This window comes from Lactuca virosa, chromosome 3, assembly GCF_052849685.1.
Source record: "Lactuca virosa cultivar CGN04683 chromosome 3, Lactuca_virosa_CGN04683_v6, whole genome shotgun sequence".
Taxonomy (NCBI): Eukaryota; Viridiplantae; Streptophyta; class Magnoliopsida; order Asterales; family Asteraceae; genus Lactuca; species Lactuca virosa.
The window spans coordinates 115,506,914-115,531,660 of NC_136428.1; the positions used below are offsets into that span (position 1 = coordinate 115,506,914).

General features: G+C 33.8%; 1 protein-coding gene and 1 long non-coding RNA gene across 3 annotated transcripts; both read left to right on the forward strand.

Moving 5' to 3' along the window:
• The first annotated feature begins 5,944 nt into the window (after positions 1-5,944).
• LOC145162555 (kirola-like) lies at positions 5,945-6,773 on the forward strand. Its single transcript, XM_079081670.1, has 2 exons — positions 5,945-6,160; positions 6,365-6,773. The coding sequence occupies exons 1-2, from the start codon at positions 5,977-5,979 to the stop codon at positions 6,631-6,633; spliced, it is 453 nt and encodes a 150-aa protein (XP_078937796.1). The 5' UTR covers positions 5,945-5,976; the 3' UTR covers positions 6,634-6,773.
• Positions 6,774-17,380: 10,607 nt separating this feature from the next.
• On the forward strand, positions 17,381-18,369 carry LOC145162556 (uncharacterized). Of its 2 annotated transcripts, none has more exons than XR_013739173.1 (2): positions 17,381-17,436; positions 17,605-18,369. It is a non-coding gene; the product is annotated as an uncharacterized LOC145162556 (long non-coding RNA). The 2 variants fall into 2 exon arrangements; XR_013739174.1 differs by having other exon boundaries at positions 17,406-17,436; positions 17,624-18,369.
• The last annotated feature ends 6,378 nt before the right edge of the window (positions 18,370-24,747 follow it).

A 24,747-nucleotide genomic window follows, 5' to 3' on the forward strand; every position in this document is an offset into this window, starting at 1 on the left:
ATTTCATTCTTACAGAATACGACTTAATAAACATCCTGACAACATTCTGACAGAATGTGAGTAATAAAAAAAAGTCTACAATAAGCTTATAGACGATTTAATTGGTGAGAATACGTGATAATGACAATAGTTATATAAGATTGAACATATTCTCATTATCAAACAAAATATTTTCTTTGTCATTCACACAAAATAGCACTGTGCACACGTCCGTATAATAGATATCAATCCACATTTGAACCTAACTCTTTCTCTCTCTCTCTCTCTCTCTCTCTCTCTCTCTTTATATATATATATATATATATATATATATATATATATATATATATATATATATATATATATATATATATATATATATATATATATATATATATATATATATATGGTTAGGTTCATATGAAACTATCATATTTTATGAGACATGGGAATGCAATTCTAACAATTCATTTTAGAGATAAAAAAATATATTTTTTAAATGAAAAAATAATGAAATTTTTTAAAATTTTTTTAAATATTATTTTTGTCATTTATTTTATCCAAAAAAATAAAAAAAAATTTCCCTTTTTTTTTCAAAATATACGTGAAATATTCTAATAGAATATTTTACTGTAAATATTAAAATCGAATTTTTAGAATGTTAGAATATTCTACTAAAATATTAAACTATATATATTCAAAAAATTCTAATAGAATATTAGAATATTCTAATAAATCCAACAATTCAAGTAAATATTTGAATATTTTAGTATATATCTTCCAATTTTAGTAGAATATTAGAATATTCTAACATTCTAAAAATTCGATTTTATTATTTACAGTTTAATATTCTATTAGAATATATCAATCATATTTCGAAAAAAACGAAGATTATTATAACTTTTTTGGGATAAATTAAATAACAAAAATAATATCTAAAAAACGAAATTTTGTATTTTTTTCTTTTATTTTGCAATTTATAATTTGTTTTTTGTTTTTTTTATCTCCAGGATGAGTTGCTATGATCGCGTCCTCATGTATCACAAAATTAGCATGGTCTCAAATGAACCTCTCTCTCTCTCTCTATATATATATATATATATATATATATATATATATATATATATATATATATATATATATATATATATATGTTCATTTGAGACCATGTTAACTTTGTGAGACGTGGGGACGCGATCATATCCACTCATTTTGGAGATAAAAAAAATTATAAATTGCAAAATAAAGGAAAAATCCAAAATTTCTTTTTTTAAATATTATTTTTATTATTTAGTTTATCTAAAAAAATAAAAAAGAATAAAAAAATCATCATTTTTTTCGAAATATAAGTGAAATATTCTAATAGAATATTACATTATATATAATCAAATCGAATTTTTAGAATGTTAGAATATTCTAATATTCTACTAAAATTGGTAGATATGTTAAAATATTCTAATATTCTACTTGAATTGTTAGATTTGTTAGAATATTCTAATATTCTATTAGATTTTTTGAATATTTATAATTTAATATTCTAGTAGAATATTCTATTATTTTAAAAATCCGATTTGAATATTTACAGTATAATATTTTATTAGAATATTTCACGTATATTTTGAAAAAAAAACGATATATTTTTTTATTTTTTAAATTTTTTAAATTTTTTGGATAAAATAAATGACGAAAATAATATTTGTAATTTTTATTTTCGAAAATTTCCATTTATTTTGCATTTTAAAATTTTAGGTCCCTTTAAAATATGAGTCTCGGACGGTCGCCTCTATCGCCATCCTCTGGGACGGGCATGAAGGATGGTTGGTATCACCTAAATTGTTTAAAATTAATCAGTTCGTTGTAGTAACTATAACATAAATCATAAGCAATTTGACATTATAAAATTTTCATCTGCAAAGAAATTGTCTTGATAATTACAAATAACATTTTTAACATAAAATTTGACTCAAAACTCTCGAATCATTAGTAGTGACCCCGTTTCATATGTACACAGGATTAACAATTTTTTTTAGAACTGATATTAGTATAATTTATTATATATCATTAAATGTAACTGCTAGAAAAAACGGGAATTTTCATCGGACGCTTTTGTCGTCTACTTACGGTCGCAAGAAGAGGTATAATTAAGGGTGTTACTCTACGTATCCCCCCTTATTCACATAAATCGTCAAATCATGGGGGGTACATAAGCACTATTCCACTCACAAAGGGGGTACATTAAGCACTTTGGGAGGGAGAGGGTACGTATAGAAATTCCCATAATGACTTATTCAATACAAGTACATTATATACATGATTAAAAATTAGTATGTTGTTATTCTGGATAAAAAATAAAGTATGGATGAGCAACGGGCCAAACCCGGATCGGACCGGCCCGAAGACCGAAAATCATGAATTACCTTACCCGAAAACCAGACCGTTTTTTTGTGTATCGGGTCCAGGTTCGGTCCGGTCCGGTTCTGGGTACTAAACCGGGGTTCGGGTTTTGGACCAAATTAGACTTTGGCAGTGTTGTTGGGTTTCGTATCTTTGTTGTTTACGGTTTTGGGTTTTGTTTGTCGTGTTACTCTGTAGTCTTTAGCATACTATTTCAAACTATAATCTTACTATTTAACATTCATCATTCGTATATTTTTTGTTTGCACAATTCGACCAAAAAAAATAGACAAAACTGCAAATTTGGTCCTTGTGGTTTGCAAAAATCTTTGGATGGAGTCCAAAATGTTTCCAGCTTCCACAGAAGGTCCAAAATCAAGGTTTTCTGGGTTTTTGGTCCAAAAAAACTTGAAAAGACGGTTATACCCTTTTACTTTCTTTTTATATTTTTTTTAATTTTTCAAATACTATTTTAAAGAAAAGAAAATAATTATCCCCTATCTCTCTCTTTCTCTCTCCACGCTTTTTACTTTCACTTGTAATCAAATGAAAAAAAACAGATCAGTAAGCAAATCCATGTCAAAAATGGAATAAGAATTGCCCATTTTCCGACCATCTTCTTATTCCCATGTTAATCAAACACCCCCGCCCCCGAGTGAATCGATTGAACCCACCTACCTCATCTCTATCTTGTGCCTCATCGGAAAAACGTGATACGGTGTCTCCGGCGAATTTAAGCCTCTGTCACTGACAAGCTAAAACTTGTGGCTCCCCTGATTTGATCTCCATTCCTGCAATTAAAGGGGTTTTTTTTGTTGCTGGTCTTACCCCTCTTAGTGAAATCAAAAACCCAGAAGATGAGATGATGTAAACCGAAAACCCAGAAGAATATTTATACCAAGGGCGGAGAAGATGAAGTGGGTGGGTGAGCGATTTCATCAGATGTCTTGACTCCTAGAACCAACACCTCCATTAGAGGGTTTCATTTGTGAGATGTTTGATTTGCAGGATGTATATGCGAGAGGTTTCATTTGCAGGAGAATGCGAGAAAGAAGAAGATGGGAGGGGGTGGTGTTGAACCTGCATCAATGTATGTGTCTTCGTTATCAGATAATTCGTCAATGATGTTTGTTTTGGGGTAGAACCTACAATTGTTTATGAGCCTCAACACCTGAAACAATATCTAAATCTATAAACATGTGTGTTGAATCTGAAATCAAGAGAGACCTTCTTGTAGCAGCAGGGGCATTTAAGATCAAAATTCTTATACTGTAACCTGTTACACATTATGATGATTTCATTCATGTCGTTGATCGAGATTCTAACAAACCAATCTGTATAATCTTGTAGCCAAGTAGCAAAAATTTGGGTTTTTTTTCCGGATTCGATAAATGAGGAAGAGAGAGAGAGAGAGAGAGAGAGAGAGAGAGAGAGAGAGAGAGAGAGAGAGGATAATACATTTCTTTTCTTTTTATTTTTAAGTTAAAATGGTATTATAATAATTGTAAAAAATAAAAAAATAAATAAATAAAAGGGTATAATCGTCTTTTCAAGTTTTTTTGGACTAAAAACCCAGAAAAACCTTGATTTTGGACCTTCTGTGCAAGCTGAAAACTTTTTAGACCCCATCCAAAGATTTTTGCAAACCACAATGATCAAATTTACAGTTTTGTCAAAAAAATACATAAAAGAAGTTGAATGCAAAGCTAATATATAGCAAACCAATTTATTATTTTATTTATTTATTTTATCTAGGGTGTAGGTATAGCTTTTACTTTTTGTGGATTATTTAAATGCAAGTAAATTCTTCCTTTCTTAAAAGTATGTAAAATTTAAACATGTTGTTTTCATGAAACATATTTTCCAAAACAATTTTAAAGGTAAGTATTATTCATGGCTTGAATTCGGGATATATGTTGGGTTCGTGAAGTATTTAATATTATAAAAAGTCATTTATGAGCTTGATATTGTATAATAATAACACCTGGATTAGTTTTTAACGAGGTGAAATTGAAGATTTACATGACTATAAGGTTTTCGTGTAAGATAGTAAAGTAAAATATAGAGATTTAACTATGAATTTATAATGAAAAGTTGATATAAATGTAATGTAATGTTAAATGAATTTCAAACATAATTTAATTGGATTATTAAAACTGATGAAACTAATGATGTTTAGTTGTAATTAGTTTAATTAAATCAAGCTTTATGTTAAGACTTCATACATATCAAAAGTGCTCATTTGATATGTTTGTAGATAAACTTACATTATTCGAATTTTGTTTATCGGTTCTTCATTTTTTTTAGTAAGAAAAAAGGTTTCAGAAGTTATGTTACAATAAATACATTACTAAAGGTTGAATTTGGATAAATTATATTCGATAATCAAGATTCTACATTTAAATAATCTTGCAATATAACATTAATTAATAATTCGATATCATTATCTATATATATTTTAAACTTATGCTGATATCTATAAAAGGAATTAAGGTGAAAATGTTTTCCGGTCCGGCCTCATTAAATCCCGTATTCCGGGTACGGTTCCGTCCAAACCTGAAACCCGATTTTTGGTAAAAACAAGACCCGAAAACCAGCGCACTAATATGAATATCCGGTCTGGTCCGGGTTCTATCCCGTTTTTTTTTTCTGCTCCGGTCCAACGGGTCGTATGTTCATCCCTAAGATAAAGTACATTGTTATTTAGGATAAAAAAAAAGTAACACACTGCTATTACATATAAAAAAATAAAGTAACCTTTTTACCTGCCATTGAACTTTTTTTTTCGATGGAAATGTCTCAAAAGCTTGTTTCCAACGGATTACGGACGTATTGCATCATCCGGAAATTTCACTTTTTATAGTAGTGAGTCATTAAAGCTTATTATTAATACATATAAAAAATAATTGGTGTCAGCACTACAACATCGTGACATGAATATCGATTCAACACATTGTAGCTCATGTATCGGAGGAGATGAATGCATTGATCACATTCTCATCAGTTGTCCATACGCAAGTTATATAAAAGACAAAATTTTCGAATGGTGTGGAATAAAAAAAAACAAAATTCAATAATGTTGGTGACTTGCTTCAATTTGCAGCCTGGTGGGGTCTATGTCCATAAATCGTTAACATATTTATGGCTCAAGTGTAGGGGTAATGGTATCAATGGTTATTGGATTGATTGGAACTTCTCCCATTTTTCCCATATGTAATAACTTTAAAAACTATTTCTTTTGTTTTTTTGTTTTGCCCTTGCCTAGTTTCTTGCTAGGTTTCAGGTTCTATTAATATATTTTGCCGTTTCTAAAAAAAATTAATACAATAAATGAGAAAATTATAATCCGTCAATTAATAATGGATTCCAAGTATATTGTAAAACAAAATAATTAAATACACACCACAAAACAGCACGTACTGTTTTTTTGATACTGCTAGTGCTCAGGCATGCGCATGTCTAATTAGTCATGAATCACATGATCAAACAGTACTTTATAAATCTTTTGAGTACATGCTATTCTTTAGCGTGCATGATGAATATTAAGACATCTATAAATTGGATGATACGACCATGCAATTCTCATTCAAGCTCTAGAGAGATATGGCACTCACTACTAAAACAGTTCAAATTAAGATTAAGTCAGATGGTGATGTTTTTCACCAGTTATGGAAGGCAAACCCCCACCAAGTTCCCAACTTGACACCGAATTACATCAAAAACTGTCAAATGCAAGAAGGTGAAGTTGGAACCGTGGGTTGTGTTCTCTTATGGAACTATGTTGTAGGTAAGCCCCACATACATACATACATACATACATACATATATATATATATATATATATATATATATATATATATATATATATACATTTTTATTATGGACTGTTTACTAGAAATTCGATATAGTATAAAGTAGAACAATATACACGTATTTCTTTGTCCAAGTAAATGCACATCGAATCAATGTTTTTGTTGATATGTTGTTGCAGATGGAAAAGACCGTGTTGCAAAAACACTAACCACAGAGATTGATGAGGGAAAAAAGTCGGTCACATTTAAGGTAATTGAAGGTGATCTCTTGGAATCATATAAAACCTTTATTAAGCATGTTCATGTAGACACAGATGGTCCGGACAACCTTGTCACATGGACTTATGAGTATGAGAAGTTGAACCCTAATGTTCCTGATCCGGATACGCTTTTGGAATTCCACGAGAAGGTTACCAAAGACCTAGAGGCTCATCATCTCCTAAATTAAATGAATAAAAATATAATGTCGCGCCAATATATATAGGCAAGAATAAGTGATTTTCGTTGTATCAAATGTTGCACTACCTTGTTATGTTATGTTTATTACTTGTGTGTTATATGAAATAAATGGTTTTGTTGTAATCGAAATATTTTGATATACTAAATTTTAATTATGTGACAAACTACTATAGTCTGTTAGTGAAGAAATTGGAGAAAATTTTTTAATTCAAAAAAATAAATTGATGTTTAAAGATTTAATTAGGTCACTATGATGCGATGATGTTCTCAAAGTTAACAAGAGAATAACAACTATTCGAAAAGTAAAATACATTATAGACAATATAGGTTGTAACGACCATATATATATATATATATATATATATATATATATATATATATATATATATATATATATATATATATATATATATAGGTTGTAACGACCATATGTTTATGGATATCATATAGTATATGAAAATTAGTTTGTGATGAATTTAGTTTTGGAAAATTGACTTATCAGGATAATTATTTTTTGTTTTGTTCATATGTAGGTAACTTCGTTTTTTTTTTGTACATATTTAGTTAACGAACTTTTTGGAAGTGTTCACATATGACCATTACGGACTATAGCAAGTTACAACTAGGGGTGCAAACGACCCAAGCTACTCGTGAGCTACTCGGGATCGGCTCGTTAAAAGCTCGACTCGAAACCGATTTTAAATGAGCCCGAGCCAAGCTCAAGCTTACGAGCCTATATATAATACAATTTATTATTATTTTTATATATTAAAATAAAAAATATTTGGGGAATTAGGGATTTAGGGTATTAGTAAACGAGCTTCTTAAAGAGCTCGAACCGAGTTAAGCTTGTTTAGGCACGATAGACAAAAAACGAGTCGAGCTTGTATAAATCCTTACGAGCTCGAGCCGAGCTTACTATAAGAAAGCTTGAATCGAGCCAAGCTCGAGCTCGAGCCTCGTATAATTTAAACGAGCTCGAGCTAAACCTGGTCAGGCTCGGGCTCGGCTCGGCTCGTTTGCACCCCTAGTTACAACCGGTCATAATGATCATATGTGAACACTTTCAACAGGTTCGTTACCTAGATGTGTATAAAAACGAAATTACCCAGATGTGAACAAAACGATAATGTAATTATCATGATAAGTCAATTTCCTTTTTTATTACACTATTAGAAAACTGGGGGTAATACCTACGGCACAATCCGTAGGTATTTGGTAGGTATCTGGCGACACCTATAGATTTGCTACCGAAAATGGCATGTAGCATAAACACCTGTGGGAAATTTATACCTACGGATTTTCTACGGACTAGCTATGGAATACCTACGGCCTTTTCCGTAGGTATAATACCTACAGATTAGCTACGGAAAATAATTGCTACGGAATGCCTACGGGTTGCCGACGAGTGTGAAGTTTGACTAAAATTGACTATTTCCCTACGGAATAGCCACGAAAAGACACGGCTACGGATTACGACGTTTCGTGGAGCGGTGGCAAGAAGGTCGACCGGTGGTGCATGCTAAACCAATAATGTTATGGCGATTGCAGATGAGATTGAAGACGAAAAGGTGGGAGAATGGAGGCCGCCAGATTCATATGGGAGGGAAACAAAACCTCAAAATATTTGGGGGAAAAGGAAGCGGGTAAACAAAGCCTAGAAATTTTTGGGAGGCGAGACACTCGTTTTTTTTCCTAGTTCTCAACTAAAAAAAAAAAAAAAAAAAAAAAAAAAAAAAAAAAAAACGTTCTAAGCTAAAAAAAAGCGCAAAAAGGAAAATAATTGAGTGGCATAGGACTCGAACTCGCATCACGTATGTACAATGTCAAAGAATTTACCAACAGGTCAGACATGTCACATCCAACTATAAGGGCTCCTTAAGTCTTCTTATACAATACCAACTTCCATTCCTTTATTATTATTATTATTATTATTATTATTTGATAGGTGCATTTTATGCACCTATTTTGCATGTTTATTTCCGTCATTTCATAGAATTCTACTTCATAATTCTTGCATTTAGTTAATTATTTGGACAATTGTATATTTCATTAAGAATGTCTGGTACTTCACTATTTTTGATTTATTTTGCAGGCATTATGGAGCCTGGAGCTTGGAGCATGGATGCATGGAGCATGGAACTTGGAGCTTAGAGCATGGAGCATGGAGCTTTGGAGCATGAAAAGAAGATGTACCGGTCATGCCATGGAAGAAAACTTGAAGCATATGATTTGATGTTTGATTTGTGATTCTATTCTAGTGATTATGTTTTTGTTTAAACTAGAATCCTTGAATTTGATTTGTGTTTGATTGGCCACTTTCATGAATTGAATTTTTGTGTAGTTAATTAACTTTTAGGGCACCTAATCATTCTAATAAGTTAATAATTGGTAACAAACAATAAGTTTTCTTATTGTAAAACATATATCACATGTTTTCACACTTTCGAGCGTATGAGAAGAAATGAACATGGTTGGGAAGCTTGTACAAAACTTAATGCAGTTTTTCAATACAATCTAAGAGCGTGTTTAGGTTGAATTAGTAAAGTTAGGTCTAGTCAAAGAGCATGTTTTGGTTAGATAAGTTGGCAAGCGAGAGGTATTAGAGCGTGTTAATATCTTTCAGTACCAACTTAGAATAGCAATCATGAATTACATCAAGTCATAATCAAATTGAACAACAACATTGAGAACTAGAACTAGAACCATTCAATCAAATTGTTTACAGGTTTATTTCATTTTGTGAATGCTTTTAAAGTAGATTGTTATTTAATTATTTTACATTTGCAAACAAAACCCCCTTTGATACCAAAGTACCTTGCGCAAAGAGGTATAGACTTTTATCCCGTGTCTATATGGTTCGACCCTGCTTGCCTTGTACTACTTGTTAGTGCATTGAAGAAGTGTATTTGGAGTCTGTTGTGCCCCTATTTTTTGTTGGTTTTGACACACCTAATAAATTGGCGATGTTGCCGGGGACACGGTGTTACTAATTGTTTATGCCTAGATCTTTTCGTACAGGTACACCATTGCCAATTGACTCGGAGATAGAGAAGACTGCAAAGAGGTTACGGAAGCAAGCCAAGCTTCGTAAGAGGCAACCGGTTTCCCGGAATTCTTCATCATCTACCCGTCCGGTCATTAACATTTGGGAGGACATACCCCTCTCAAGTCAGAAAATGGAACAGAAACCCTCTCACTTTCACATCAACCATCCTCATCCAGAAATACCACTCCACCCTCTTCACATACTCATAACATCCCAAATTCCACACCCATAGAAACCTCAATTACTAGTCATACCATGGGAGGCAACAGTGGAGGGAGCCAAGATCCTCCAAACCCACCACCCGAACAAACCCTCGCCAATGGGCGAGGGAAGAGGTTACTCAACAACCTTTTTGCATCACATATCCGATAGCCACAAACCTTGAACTAAAATCCGGTCTTATCCTCCTCCGCCAAACCTTTAGAGGCCTAGAAAATGAAGATCCCCACAAGTTCCTCACAGATTTCCATGTTGTGTGTGTTGGCATGAAACTACACAATGTCACAAAGGACCAAATCAAGCTTAGGGAATTCCCCTTTGCAGTGTAAGACTCAAAAAAAGATTGGCTTTCTGACCTTCCACCGGGGACGGTCAACACATGGGTAGACCTTGAACGCCTCTTCTTAGACAAATACTTCCCAGAAATGAAAGCCTCAGCCCTAAGAAGAGAGATAATTGGGATCAAACAACACAAGAGAGAAGCCTTTCATACATATTGGGAGAGGTTCAAAAAGCTTTGTGCCCATTGCCCAAAGCATGGTATTAGTTAGTATCAAATCATCCAATACTTCATTGAAGGCATGCATCCTTGGGAAAGAAGACTTCTTAATGCTTCAAGTAGAGGATCTTTGAGCGATAAGACCCCAACTGAGATTCGGGATCTCATAAAAAACATGGCGGAGGATTCAAAGCATACGAGTCAAGATGAAGATTGGTACACAGATGCACCCTGAGGTGTAAAAGAGGTGCACACTCCTCAAATTGAAGCTCGACTATCCGAGTTGACTAAGGTGGTAATTATGCTTGCTAAGGACAAAGGTGTGTAATCCACAGCCCGTCCTTGTGGTATTCGCACTCAAGTGGGACACCCGACCAATATGTGTCCTCAGTTGCAAGAATAAGAATATGAAGAAGCAAATGCCATGGGAGGCTATTCCGGGCACAATCAAAGAACTTATGATCAGCCCCGAGGCAATCAAGGGTGGAACAACAACCAAAACATGGGCTATCAACAAAGACAACCACCGCATTACCAAGCAAGGCCGCCACTTCCACAACAAAATTACCAATCGAGGGAACCGCAACCTCCTCCTTAACAAGTCGGATCCTCAATCATGTCCTTAGAAGACATAGTCAAAAGCCTTGCCACAAGCACTCAAAGTTTTCAGCAAGAAACCAAGGCAAGCATCAAGAATCTTAAGAAACAAATGGCATAACTTGCTCAATCGGTGGGCAAAATGGAGAATCTAGGAAAGTTGCCCCCCAAACGGAAAAGAACCCAAAGCACAATGCTTGTGCAATTAGCTTGAGGAATGGAAAGAAATATGATGGACCGAAGATGCCCGAAGAAGAAGAAGAAGAAGAAGAAGAGTTGGTGATAGAAAGACCACCAAATAAATATGAAATGAAAGAAAAAATGGTGGAGAAAAAGAAGTCGGTAGAGAAAGAAGCAAAGATCATACCACCACCTTTTTCGTAAGATTGAGCAGCAACAAAAAAGAGAGAGAAGATAGTGAAATCATGGCAATGTTCCGGAAAGTTGAAGTCAACATCCCTCTCTTAGATGCGATCAAACATGTACCTAGATATACTAAGTTCCTTAAGGAACTTTGCACATCTAAAAATAAGTTGCGAGGTAATGAGAAAGTGAAAGTAAGTAAAAATGTTTCTGCAGTTTTGCAGAAAAGGATGCCCCCAAAGTGCAAGGATCTAGGTGTTTTCACCGTTCCTTATAAATTGGGAAACCATTATGTCCCCCGTGCTATACTAGATTTAGGAGATTCAATTAATGTTTTACCATAATCTGTTTATAAATCTATTGGCATAGGCACTTTAACAATAACTGGGGTGATTATCCAACTTGCAAATCGTTCTATAGTACACCTAAAAGGTGTATTATAGGATGTTTTAGTGCAAGTTAATGAACTTGTCTTTCCTGCAGATTTTTATGTGCTTGATATGGGAGATGATTACCACCCATCCTCGAGTTCCATACTTTTAGGTAGATAATTCTTAAAAACAGCAAGAACAAAAATTGATGTCTGCAATGGTACATTGTCTATGAAATTCGATGGGGAGGTCATCAACTTCAATATCTATGAAGCAATGAGGTACCCAAGTGATGTTCATTGTATAAATTTTATTGATATGATCCAACCTTTGACTGAAAAATGTTTTGAGTTGACTAACCATGATTTGTTGGAGTTAGTTTTGATTAGGAATTTTGATAACAATTTAGTCAAAGAGATTGCAGTACATTTCAAGCTTGATGAGGAGTTGCTGGAAATTGTGGAGTTCATGGAAGAAAGGAAGAAAATGAAGTATGATAATACCAATGTGAAATTGCCCATTTCTAACACAAAACTTCTTACTTTTATTGTGCAGGCACCTAAGCTAGAATTAAAGACTCTTCCAGATCATTTGAAGTATGCATACCTTGGAGAAGAGAAGACTGTGCCTATCATTATCTCCAACAAGGTTTCCATTGCAGAAGAAGATGAGTTGGTGACTTTGCTGAAAAGTATAAGAAGGGTATTGGGTGGACAATTGCTAACATAAAAGGGTTGAGTCCTTCCTTGTGCATGCATAAGATTCTCATGGAGGAAGACTTCGAACCAGCCCGAGAGGCACAAAGAAGATTGAACCCACCCATGATAGAGGTAGTAAAGAAAGAAATCATGAAGCTTTTGGATGCAGGTATGATCTACCCCATCTCTGATAGTAAATGGATGAGCCCCATTCAGGTAGTCCCGAAAAAAGTCGGGGTCACAGTTGTCAAGAATTCTGAGGGAGATATGGTGCCAACCTGTGTGCAAAACGGGTGGAGAATTTGTATTGACTATAGAAAGTTGAATGCCTCAATGAGAAAATACCATTTTCCCTTGCCATTCATTGACCAAATGTTAGAGAGATTAGCGGGCAAATCTTACTACTGTTGCTTAGATGGTTTCTCGAGTTTTCATCAAATTCCGGTAGCCTCGAAAGACCAAGAGAAAACCACCTTCGCTTGTCCCTTTGGCACATTTGCTTATAGGCGTATGCCTTTTGGTGTATGCAATGCACCCGCAACATTTCAGAGATGCATGGTGAGCATTTTTTCTGAATATGTTGAAAACATCATGAAGTTTTCATGGATGATTTCACAGTTTATGGAAACTCCTTTGATGAATGTTTAAGAAATCTAACAAAAATTCTGCAAAGGTGAATTGACACAGATCTTGTGCTTAACTATGAAAAATGTCATTTCATGGTGGACAAAGGATTGATCTTAGGTCATATTGTGTCCAAAAAAGGCTTGGAAGTTAACAAAGCCAAGATAGATGTTATCAAGAGTCTTCCTTACCCGAAAAATGATCGGGAAGTTCGTTCGTTTCTTGGTCATGCAGTTTTCTATCGGCGGTTCATCAAAGATTTCTCAAAGATTACGGTGCCGATGTGTCAACTACTCCAAAAAGATGCTGAATTTGAGTTTACTCAGCCATGCAAGGATGCTTTTTGTGACATCCCCAATTTCACGGCCAAAAAAGACCGATTTCGTTTATGCTTTTTTTGTAAAATAAAATTAGAGTAAACCCTTTTTAAAAGATGTTGCGGAATTAGTTCCCAAAACAAAACATGATAAAAGTTTATCAAAATCTTTCTTTAAGAAATATATAATTTCCTTTTATATCAAAACCTCGGGATGTCATGTTCCGATACAGATCAAAAGCATAAACAAGACATTATAAGCCTTACAACAGTTATTTACAGCTACTGGCCTATAATCCATAAATCACTCATCATCATCCGACTATGCTCGGGATCCGCTACCTGTAATATAAAAAGCTGAGTGGGTCAGGCTTGGGAGCCTGGTGAGCATATAGGGTTTTCAACCCACAATAAATAATAAACTTATTAAGTTCTCAATCAACAATAAATTTATTAATTTCATCAACCAAAAATAACCCTAATTACCCATTCCCATTATCCTCACTATACGTCCCTAAAACAACTATCACAAGGGACCTAGCCTAAGGATTTTTCACTAGGGGTGACAACATTGCTTCGGGGGTTCCTCAGCAATTTATGTCAAATAAGGCAACCATCGGGGTGACAACATTGTTTTCCTCAACAATTTATGTCAAACAAGACAACCAATAAGGTGACAACATTGCTTTCTTCAGCAATTTATGTCAAATAAGACAAACATCAGGGTGACAACATTGCTTTCCCTCAGCAATTTATGTCAAACAAAACAAACTAACATAAAACAACCAATAAGGTGACAACATTGCTTTCCTTCAGCAATTTATGTCAAATAAGACAACCAATGTGGTGACAACATTGCTTTCCTCAGCAATTTATGTCAAACAAACATCGGGGTGACAACATTGCATTTCTCTCCGCAATTTATGTCAAAAGGGTGACAACATTGCTTTTCCCTCAGCAATTTATGTCAAAAGGGTGACAACATTGCTTTTCCCTCAGCACTTTATGTCAAATAGGCACGAAGTCACATCGTCGCCAAGGTTTATACAACAGGCACTACGTCTCATAGTCGCCAGGTTTTATACAATAGGCACTACATCTCATAGTCGCCAGGGTTTATACAATAGCCACTATGTCTCATAGTCGCCAAGGTTTATATAATAGGCACTACGTCTCATAGTCGCCAAGGTTTATACAATAGGCACTAAGTCTCATAGTCGCCAAGGTTTATACAATAGGCACTACGTCTCATAGTCGCCAACGTACTAAATCCATAGCTACCAATGTACATCTATACTGTACTAAATTCATAGCTACCAACGTACATCTATACTGTACTTTTATCCCTCATCCTTTATCTACTCATGTTTTACCCAACATATTTGAAGATAAAATATATATACATTTTAAATTATTTTAGACATGTATAAAACATCCATTTCAAATAAATAAACAACATATATACACATAGCACGTATTTTATATAAAATACTTCATATCTATGTGTAAGATGAAAGTGACTACACACTCACATGATTTGATGATAATCGGGCAGCAATTCGTTTCCTAAAACGATCGTTTCTAATAAAACCGGGAGTTTTATTAAGAAACTGGGCTCTGCGAGGGTCGGGCTTCGAAACCGAAAAGATAAAATTTTCCGGGCCTTCGGGCACTTCGGGGCGTGTTCTGGGCGTTGGAATTAATCTCGGGGCTTTGGGGAAAGTCAAAATAGTGAAAATATTGATTTAGGGTGAAAAGGTGGCAATTTTGGAATTCTACCCGGAAGATCTCGCAGCCCCTCTATTTATAGGGCCGAGGTTCGGACGAAGGGGAGCACATGGCTCGGTTCGCATGCTGACACGGGGAAGACAGGTGGCTCGCAGACGAGAGGGCACGAGGCGGAGCTCGGAAGGTGCCAGCGCAAGGCCACGCGTCGGATCAGGAGAGGACCTCACCTCGGATGCGAGGAGTCACTACACACGCGTCGGATGTGCGAGGGCCGAGACTTCGGTTCGAATCCGGAAGTGACACGCGACTGCCAGCTGCTCGGATGACTCAACCATTTCGGACACGTGGCACATTTTGGGCGAGGGTGACGTGGCCGAAGCCACCTATGCGAAATTTCTCGATTTTTGTGCAAAAACTTCTAAAATCCATAACTTTCGAATACGACCTCCGTTTTTGACGTTCTTTATATGCACGCGTAGGTAAAATTATGTTCTACAACTTTCATTTAGACTTCGTCGGCTAATTTTGACTTTAATTTTTATATTATTATTTTTAACAGACCGGGACAGGAAATCCGTTAAAAATTCATAACTTCTTTCATCCGACGTCGGTTTTCGTCTGTCTTTTTACCGTTGTGCTACTATTTACGAGACCTTCGATTCTTGTTTAGGTCGTGTCGGCTAATTATCTCTTCGTTCAAAACGATATCCCTGCTTCGCTCCAAACGTCTACACCTTACACATACCTTACAAAAATGAAATCCACTGGCGATTTAGGGTTTCTCCACAGGTGTTGTACCCACAAGCCCTCAGGAAACCCACTCCACCACTCGCCGCCTCGTCATTGCCGACCGGTCATGCCCTCACGAAATCAACCGGTTATTTTTGATCTTCTCTATTCTTGTATGTAGAACCATTGTCAGCACCACCATCCACCTACGTTCGGGATTGCGGTCTAGGGTTTGACATATACAGCCTGATGTATGTTTTTTCTCCTTACCACCATTTTTGGCACTCCCATTGAGGTGATTTTATGGTTTTTCTTTTCTGTATGTTAAGATCATAAATTCTTAGAGTTCTGGCACTAAATACCGATTATCTACTCAATCTATCCATTTATGTTGATTGGAAGAAAGCATCACAGTCTAAAAACTATTAACGGAATTAGGGAAATAAATAAGGAATTTGTATTATGAATACATGATTAAGGCCATGGAAAACAAGTAAAACTCCATGTCGGAATGTCTAGGTTCAACATCATCCATATGTCACAGGCATTACATCAGTACATGACATGACTGCATTGATGATGTATTTACCTGGAACTTGATATCTGACCACTGCTTTGTTATTAATATTCTTTTTATTAGGGTGATAGTGGTACCAAACGTAAGGAGACTTTACAACTTTCTGATGAAAGTGATGATGATGAGATCTTGATAACTTCAAGCAAGTTGTATTAAAGTTAAACTTTCTATATTATATCAGTTCATAAGTGCATGCTCTCAAATAGAGCTTTCTTTTGTAGGCGTATCATGTGGGAAAAAGAAAAATGATCAGAAATCTTCAGCTTCACCAAACTTTACAAAATTATTTTCTTAAAAGTTGGATGAAAATGTGTGATACTTTACTATTGTTTTAAATTTTCTTTCTGGTTATTTATCTCATACTTGAGATAGAAAAAAAAACATTCACATATATTTGTTTGTATAGAAGAAGTCTTCAAGGACTGTCAATTTTCCATCAAAACTAAAATCCATCAATTTCTGTCTAATTTTTAACAATTTTACCTTTTTAGTGCTTTATGATATTCTTAATATTATGTCTTTTATTATTTTTTCTATGTATGATTGTTACGTCAACATTAATAATATGGAAAGTGCTGATGTGCATAACTGGCAGTGAATCACCTGTTGTTGTGCTTGGTCAAAGTATAAACATGGCTTTAAAAGAGTAGATGTATTAACTTGTTAGCCTGTAAAATTTGTTTAACCCTAACCTTTTTTAATGTTTTTCTGGGTGACTAACTATTTCTATATATGAGTAAGGAACCAATTCGTACAGTAGAAATCATGGTATTTAATGTCGATGTATGCTTCTTAATTATGTCACTCTTTTGTTATTTATGTGCCTCTAGTAGAACCTATCCAATAGCCTTTATGCAATTTTAAGAGGCAACAATTTTTGACTATTTAGCCCCACAATGTCTTTTCCCCACATTTGAATTCACGCTTAATGCATTTTAAGTACACATGATTTTGATTAATAATCCACTTTTATATAAAAATCGTTAAAAACTGGAATTCGACCCCATGACATTTCAAAATTAGTAAGTCCATTTTTTTTGCCTTGTGGGTATTACCTGAGATAATAGAAAGCCAAAATATGACAGATCAAGCAATCACTCCTTGATTTTCATGTTGTTTCTAAAGTTTACATCAAGTTTTATGTTACATAGTTGATAAATGTTTATAAGATTTTGGTCGACTAAATGCAGGTTCGTCAAACTTTTGCAGATCTGATGTTTAAACACTGATTTGTGCACTGTGATCCACATGTTGCAAACCTTCTAGTTTATGTTTTGTCTTCGGGTAGAAGTAGCTTTTTTGGTAAGTCATTTTACTCTTGAATATGCGTCTTTGAGTACTCATACCATAGTATGGTGAAGTGTTGAATGCATAAAATGATGCCTGGAGTTATAAAAGAGTCTGAATATGAAAAAAAAAGTTATCAATTTACCATTTTTTCTTGAAATGATGTTGATTAATAATCCATTTTGATATAAAATTCGTTATAAATTGAAGTTTTTAATGACCACGATAAAAAATATGAAGTTATTTAATTATATGATTAATAATATGTGATAAAAGTGGATTGTTTTGGGGAAGAAAACAAGGGATAGACACATGAGAGAATCAGTCATTCTTTAATAAGCTTATAGATGATTTTCCAAGTTACATGCTGAATATTGACAGTGAATGGTCCGTTTGATTGGCAATTTGAAAAGGAACCAACTCTCCAGGTTTGTATATATTTTCATATGTTTTTCGTAAATGTTTAAGTCTTCTTACATATGGTAATGTTTGATGATAGACACAAATTCAAAAATTGTAAGAACATTTTATTTATTTTGTTAGAGGTTTTTAGCATACTTAACTATTTAAGTCTTCTTACATATGCTTCAAAGTGAACATAACTTTTTTAGCATACTTGCTTCTAGTGATGTTGGGATAGAATGAAGGCATGATTTCTGATCCATAAACATTTTGAATGAATTTATGTTATATTAACTATTTATTCTGCTTCTTCAAGCTTTATAAATGGTTCTGGTTACTATATTGTTTCATTATTTGTACCATTATCTTCTCAAACTACTAATTTATGTAAAACCCATAATTATTCATATTTATGCATATTTACCCAAGATCTTAAGAGTTAGAGTGTTGGGACTCCATAAAGTTGGCAACTTTATGAGTCCTTAGGGTCCCTGGATGCTTATATGTCATGGATCTGAAGTTTGAATGATGTTGGAGTTCATGCATGAGAATTTATCTTCTTTTTCTCCATGAAAGACCTAATTTGAGCCCAAGTCTTGTATTGGACATACAAGACCTTAAAGCATTGATTATTATGATCCTTGGAGTGTTAGGAAGCCTCCTAGAACAGATGGATTATTGGCTTTATGGATTAAGAGGTTTTAAATCAATATGACATTCAGACGGACCTCACGATGTGAAGAGACACATGTCACATCGTGAGGGTGGTTAGACTCGAGTATTTTGTCCTGTAGTAGCTCACGACATGAGCAATGGATGGTCACATCGTGAGGGTCTGCTAACCGCTGACTTTCGTTGACCGTTAACCGTTGACTTTTTTACCAGGTTTGACTTTGGGTCAAACTTGAGGATTTTAGGCTATTGATTGAGATTCTATCTGGTTCTGGTGTTAGTGGATTCACGGGAGTAAGCAGTGTTGATAATTTTAATTTTAATCGTTTCATATTAGACCATAGGTACATAGGCAGAATGTTCATCGTTGTTGTTGCAATAATAGTGACCTGGCGTATATTACAAAGGAGGCTGTAGGGGTGCTTTCTTAAATACAAAATATTTTATTCAAATGACACCAGATGGATAGGTGGATGAGATCTTAGATGCATGGGCAAAATGAAAGTAAAACACAATACACATCTCAAATGACCAATTAAATGCAAACGTAAGTTGAAGAAATTCAAGAAAACATATTGAAGAAATTTTGCATTCTCATGTCAAGCCTTCAACAGATTAATGCTTTATATATGATATTTATGCCTTTTCCCCACATTTCCCCTGTTAAAAATGGTAGTTGGCTGCCATTATGGGTTAAAAATGTTAATTGTACCATACTGACCTTGTCTATTATTTCAGAAAACACATAACTCACAGAAAACACCATTTTGTTTAACAGCAAAAACATAAATTTTCAATTATTTAAAGTTACATTTGGACTCTAAGTTTTTTAACAACACACACGTCTAAAATGACTAATAATATGCTTTTTCAGCCATATATGATTGTTTAAGGGGTCAAACAACAGTATACATATAAGAAACTTGTAAAATGTAAAATGAATAATACAAAATCCCAAAGAAATGATTGCTTTTAAAACGGTTAAAAAGGTGACAGGTCTATAAAGTAATCCATGGTGATTAGCATCTTTTTAGTAGGTTGGAGACAAAACAAATCAAATTTATTATTTGTAAAGTACTATATTATGATTTCATAACTCGGACTAAATATAGATAAACGAAAAAAAATTTGTTATCCATATTACCCTAAAATTAACAAAACCCAAAAACAATACGGCTTAAATTCAATAATATTTGATGACTTGAAAGTCGGCAGCTTCTTATGCCTTCAAAGAAAGATGGATGGATTTTCATCCTTTAAAACAAACAACATACAAAGCTAACATGAACAAATTCTTGGAAGAAAGCTTCAGTTCTAGGTCACTAGCATTCATATAACTTAATATCAATACAAATCCTAAAGTAAAGTTCATTGTTATTATTGGTATACATCTAAGCTAGTGTCAGATGCAATATTTAATAACAAACTTTTCTGTAAACAAACGGGTAAAATCGTAACAAAACGATTCAGATTATGACCAGTCTTGGGGTAAAAAAATCAATCTTATAGAACCGTTATGGTTTGGATGAAAAGCAGGTTAGAAAAACCATCTTGACATTAAACATGGCCAATATTTAATAAATAAAGTTGTATAAACAGGACGAAGCAGGACAAATGTAACGAAATCAAATATTTAAATTGACAGTGAAAATATATTTTCTTTTAGGCATTTAATCGAACACCATATATGCATTCGAAAATCATCACGGTTTCGAACATTAGATTAACATGAGAATTCAACCAAAGTAGGGAAAAGATAAGAGTAATTCATAAACTGTGCACATAAACAATAATCAGATGCTTTGCAAAAAGAAGTTCATCATTAAATCAAAAAGCTTAGCTAACCTGATGTAGATGGTGGCGTATTGGACTGTGCAGAGTAAACGTTTCAAGACTCTTTGATATGAATTCGAATACTGAAATTAACAATTACATAAGAAAGACATGTCTTTATACACAATTTTGAAAATTGATTTTGGTAAGGATAAAGACAATCATATCATAGTATTTTGAATTAATTTGATTTGAAATTGTATAATTATGGAATATGTATCAAATATTAGCTGTGAAATTGAAAATATATGAAAGATATAACAGATTTCAAAAGGATGGAACGATATATCTCAATTACAATCATGCAGAGATTTTAAACCAATAAATACCTTACATATATAACATACGGTTAACAATGTAATTAGTTAGTAAATTTTTAATGTAGTTTAAGAAAAAGAAAAAATACCACAAATTGCCAAGTGGAAAAAAATTAAATGAAAATAATAAGAAAAAACCATATGGCATAATGTTTTGGAATATGACAAGTGACAAAAACATTCTTAGGGTAGATATATAGGGAGAATCTCGATCACATTGTTGGTGTTTTTATGTAGTTCGAATGTACCAAAATGTGAACCATTTACATTCTATTGTCCTAGATATTTACATCTAATAATAATATTATTATGATTTAAAAAATAACATAGAATGTCATTTTATAACATCAACCCTATTAATATTAAATAATAATATTATTATGATTTAAAAAATAAACATAGAATTTCATTTTATAGTATCAGTCCTATTATTAGTCAATATTATTTAAAAGTGATGTTTCAAGATAGACGTGTAGATTGCAGATGGTTTTGGCCGATACAACAACGGTAGCCGGCGTTCACGGGTTGTACCCAATAGCTAGATCGAACAACCTAATCTTGTGTCAAGTCATACCACTTCCACATTCTTTTCCCTAAGTACCGCAATGACTTGTTCCAAAGTCGAGTGAAGTATATTGATGTTACGTTGCTTTAAATTTATTTTAAAATAACTATATCAATGTATTTATTTATTTTATTTTCGGCACACTTATAAAAATTAGACACAATTAAGTCAAATTAGTGCTCCTTGTAAAAATTAGACACAATCTTGAAAATTTAAGCATCACCAAACAACAAAATATACCAGTATGTTGTAAGGAAAACCAGGTTAAAAGCTTTCTTATTATCAACCGGAAAGTGTAACGGATCCGCCAAATAAATTCAAGCTTTGGTCGAAGACGAAATGATCTACCATCACCGAATCAAATAACAAAGAGTGGTCGTCACCTCAAAAACCGCAAATAAGCGGTCTTCGATTTCAAGATCACTAATACAGATAGGAAAGAGATCAACAATCTCGATTAGCTCCCTCTGAATCCTACATTTTCTTAGTTGGTAACCAATCACGGAACATACATTACCATAAAATATTGATTTCTATGGGAGTCCAATTATTTCATCTAGTAGGAATATCATCATTAATTTTCCAATTACGACATATCAATAATATGCATTGCCAAAGGCATCGAAAATTTCCTAGACTCATCAAGCTCCCAAAACCACTTGTTGTCTTCATTAGAGTTATAATATGTATAATAACTAAAATATTCCTGACTCTATCATTTATCTTGCAGTTCCTATCCAATTCCAAAGTGTATAATCTGTTGATTAATTTTTTTTTTAATAACGCCACATCTCCCGGCCAATTATCATGCCAAAAATACTTATGATTTCCTCACCCAACCTATTTTTTAAAAAGGAAATCCAAATCAATATTACCTCGCCAACCACGTTTAAAATGGATCCAAATCAATATTCTTTCTTGGAGTTTTTGCAAAGAATCGTCAATATTTTACAAACCCTGTGATTTTTATGGGTGAATCCATATGCATACTCATTCAGGGGCGGAACAGAAGCACTACAACTAGGGGGCCGTAATCAAAACTTCATAATTGAAATATGTAAAGAAGTTTTATTTATTTCAAAATTATGACATATCAAAAGTGTAAACAAGAAAACTAATAGATTGTTACATCATTTATCAAAGTGGAACGCAACGATCTTTTGCATTTTTAAAGTCTTCTATAACCGTCTCTAAACTAATCTTTTCAGCACGTTCCCGCTCGAAGTGCAAAACCAATGAGTCATTCAAAAACTCGTCTTCCATTTTGTTTCGTAACCTTGTTTTAATGAGGTTCATTGCAGAAAATGACATCTCCGTTGTAGCAGTAGAAACTGGAAGAGTAAGTATGAGACTAGCTACTCGATAAATAAGGTGAAAATTTGCTACTCTTCTAGTCTTTATCAACCATTGACACAATTCTGACATAGATGTCAATAGTTTATAATCTGCATGTTGAACGAGATCAATCTCATAATGTTGAAGTTGTATCTTCAAAATTACTTTCTCTTGTTCATTGAAATCTTCAGGATAAAACTTCTCTACTAACTTAATTACATCACCACTTCGAAAAGGCTCATCAACACTTTTATGATCTAAAGTTGTTGAAAGTCGAAGCAACTCTGTTGATCTATCACTGAATCGATGATTTAGTTCCATTAACTGACAATTAATTGCTTCGTCTATGGGTTTCTGACCAGATTTTGGATATACAGAAAGTGTTTGTTGAAAGGGACCATGATTAATATATGCTCGTATAATAGTATCTCGTTGATTTACTAGATAATCATAAATTTGCTTATGCAAACCAGGATCTCGTTCTAGTGTACTAAGATCAATTTCATTATTTTCAACACGATTTTTTTTGAAGCGGTTCTCAGTAATTGGAACATTGGGCATAGGGGTATCTTCATCCAAAACAATCTCCGGTGGGTTTTCGGAATCTTGAGTAGAACTTGAGTGTTTTCTTTTGAAAAATCCATCAATAGTAGATTGTTTTTTCATATTCATATAAACTACACAATCAAATTTATTAACAATTAACAAATAGAAATATAAAATAGCAAATAAACAAATGAAGTTTTTTATTTTCAAAAAATAATATAAAATGCATATAAATTTAATTAGTTTCATATGATCATAGCATAACAAGATATATAAATACACACATATATGTTATCGTTAACAATAAATATACATAATTACATATACAAATGTATGATAAATATTATATATGTATATCTTCGGTTAACAAATACACATAATTACATATACAAATATATGATAAATATTATATATGTATATCTTCGTCCAATGGAAATAAAGTAATCAATATAAATGAATAAAAATATTATTATCAGACATTGTGTATATATGTAGTAATCATAGTACCATTCATACTTTATTCAATTTATTCATACTTTATTCAATTTCTACTTTTTTTTTGACCAAGTAAAAGCAATAAATAAATATATAAAGTAATGCAGAGACTAAGACACATAAAGCTACATAAATAAATGGGGAGCGACGAAGTCACGAAGAAGAAGAAGAAAAACCTTACGGAAAGCAGTAGTCGGCTAAACACTCAAACGCACGGCGGTCGATGGAGGTTAAATTTCAGCAGTCCTGGCTCCGACGACTAGCAAGGAGGTGAGAGGGCGTACGGTACGACTGCAGCGGCGACTGGAAAAGAGTACAAGAAAGCAACGATTTTAACTCTTAACTCTTAACAAGCGGCGTTCTCCAATGACTTTTGAGAAGTAGCTTTTCGACGGCCGGAATAACCTTTAGATTTCGTCCAAGGGCTCTAAAGAGGGAGTCCATGAGCTGCTTATGCCTTAAGCAAGGTATTAGGGTTTCCACCTGAAAACCCTAGCAGCCACAACTATAAATAGACCCTCATACTTGGTGAATCGGCCCTAAGTATTCTAAGAGTTGCCCTAGACGATTTTCACCTCTCTCCAAGCCTTCCTTTGCATTGGGTGTTTGTGACTCCTTTAGAGGTGCAACACTTGGGGCACTAAGTTTTCAAGGTCAAGATCTTCAAGGATTGAACTTGTTATTGCTACATAACAAGTGAGGTAATGTTCTAACCCTAATCTTCATATGAATTTCGAATTGTGTATGCTAGTTCTAGGGTTTAATGCTTTGGTATTCAATATGCATGTTCAATAGAGAAACACTTAGATCCAAAGAAATTAGGATTGCATGTGCACCATAGGAATGTTGTAATGCTTAAAACCCATTAGTGGTATCAGAGC

Excerpts from the sequence above, each read along its gene's own strand:
- LOC145162555 (XM_079081670.1), top strand. The coding sequence starts at position 5,977 with ATGGCACTCACTACTAAAACAGTTCAAATTAAGATTAAGTCAGATGGT. Across the intron at positions 6,161-6,364 it reads CTTATGGAACTATGTTGTAG|ATGGAAAAGACCGTGTTGCA; the intron begins GTAAGCCCCACA and ends ATGTTGTTGCAG.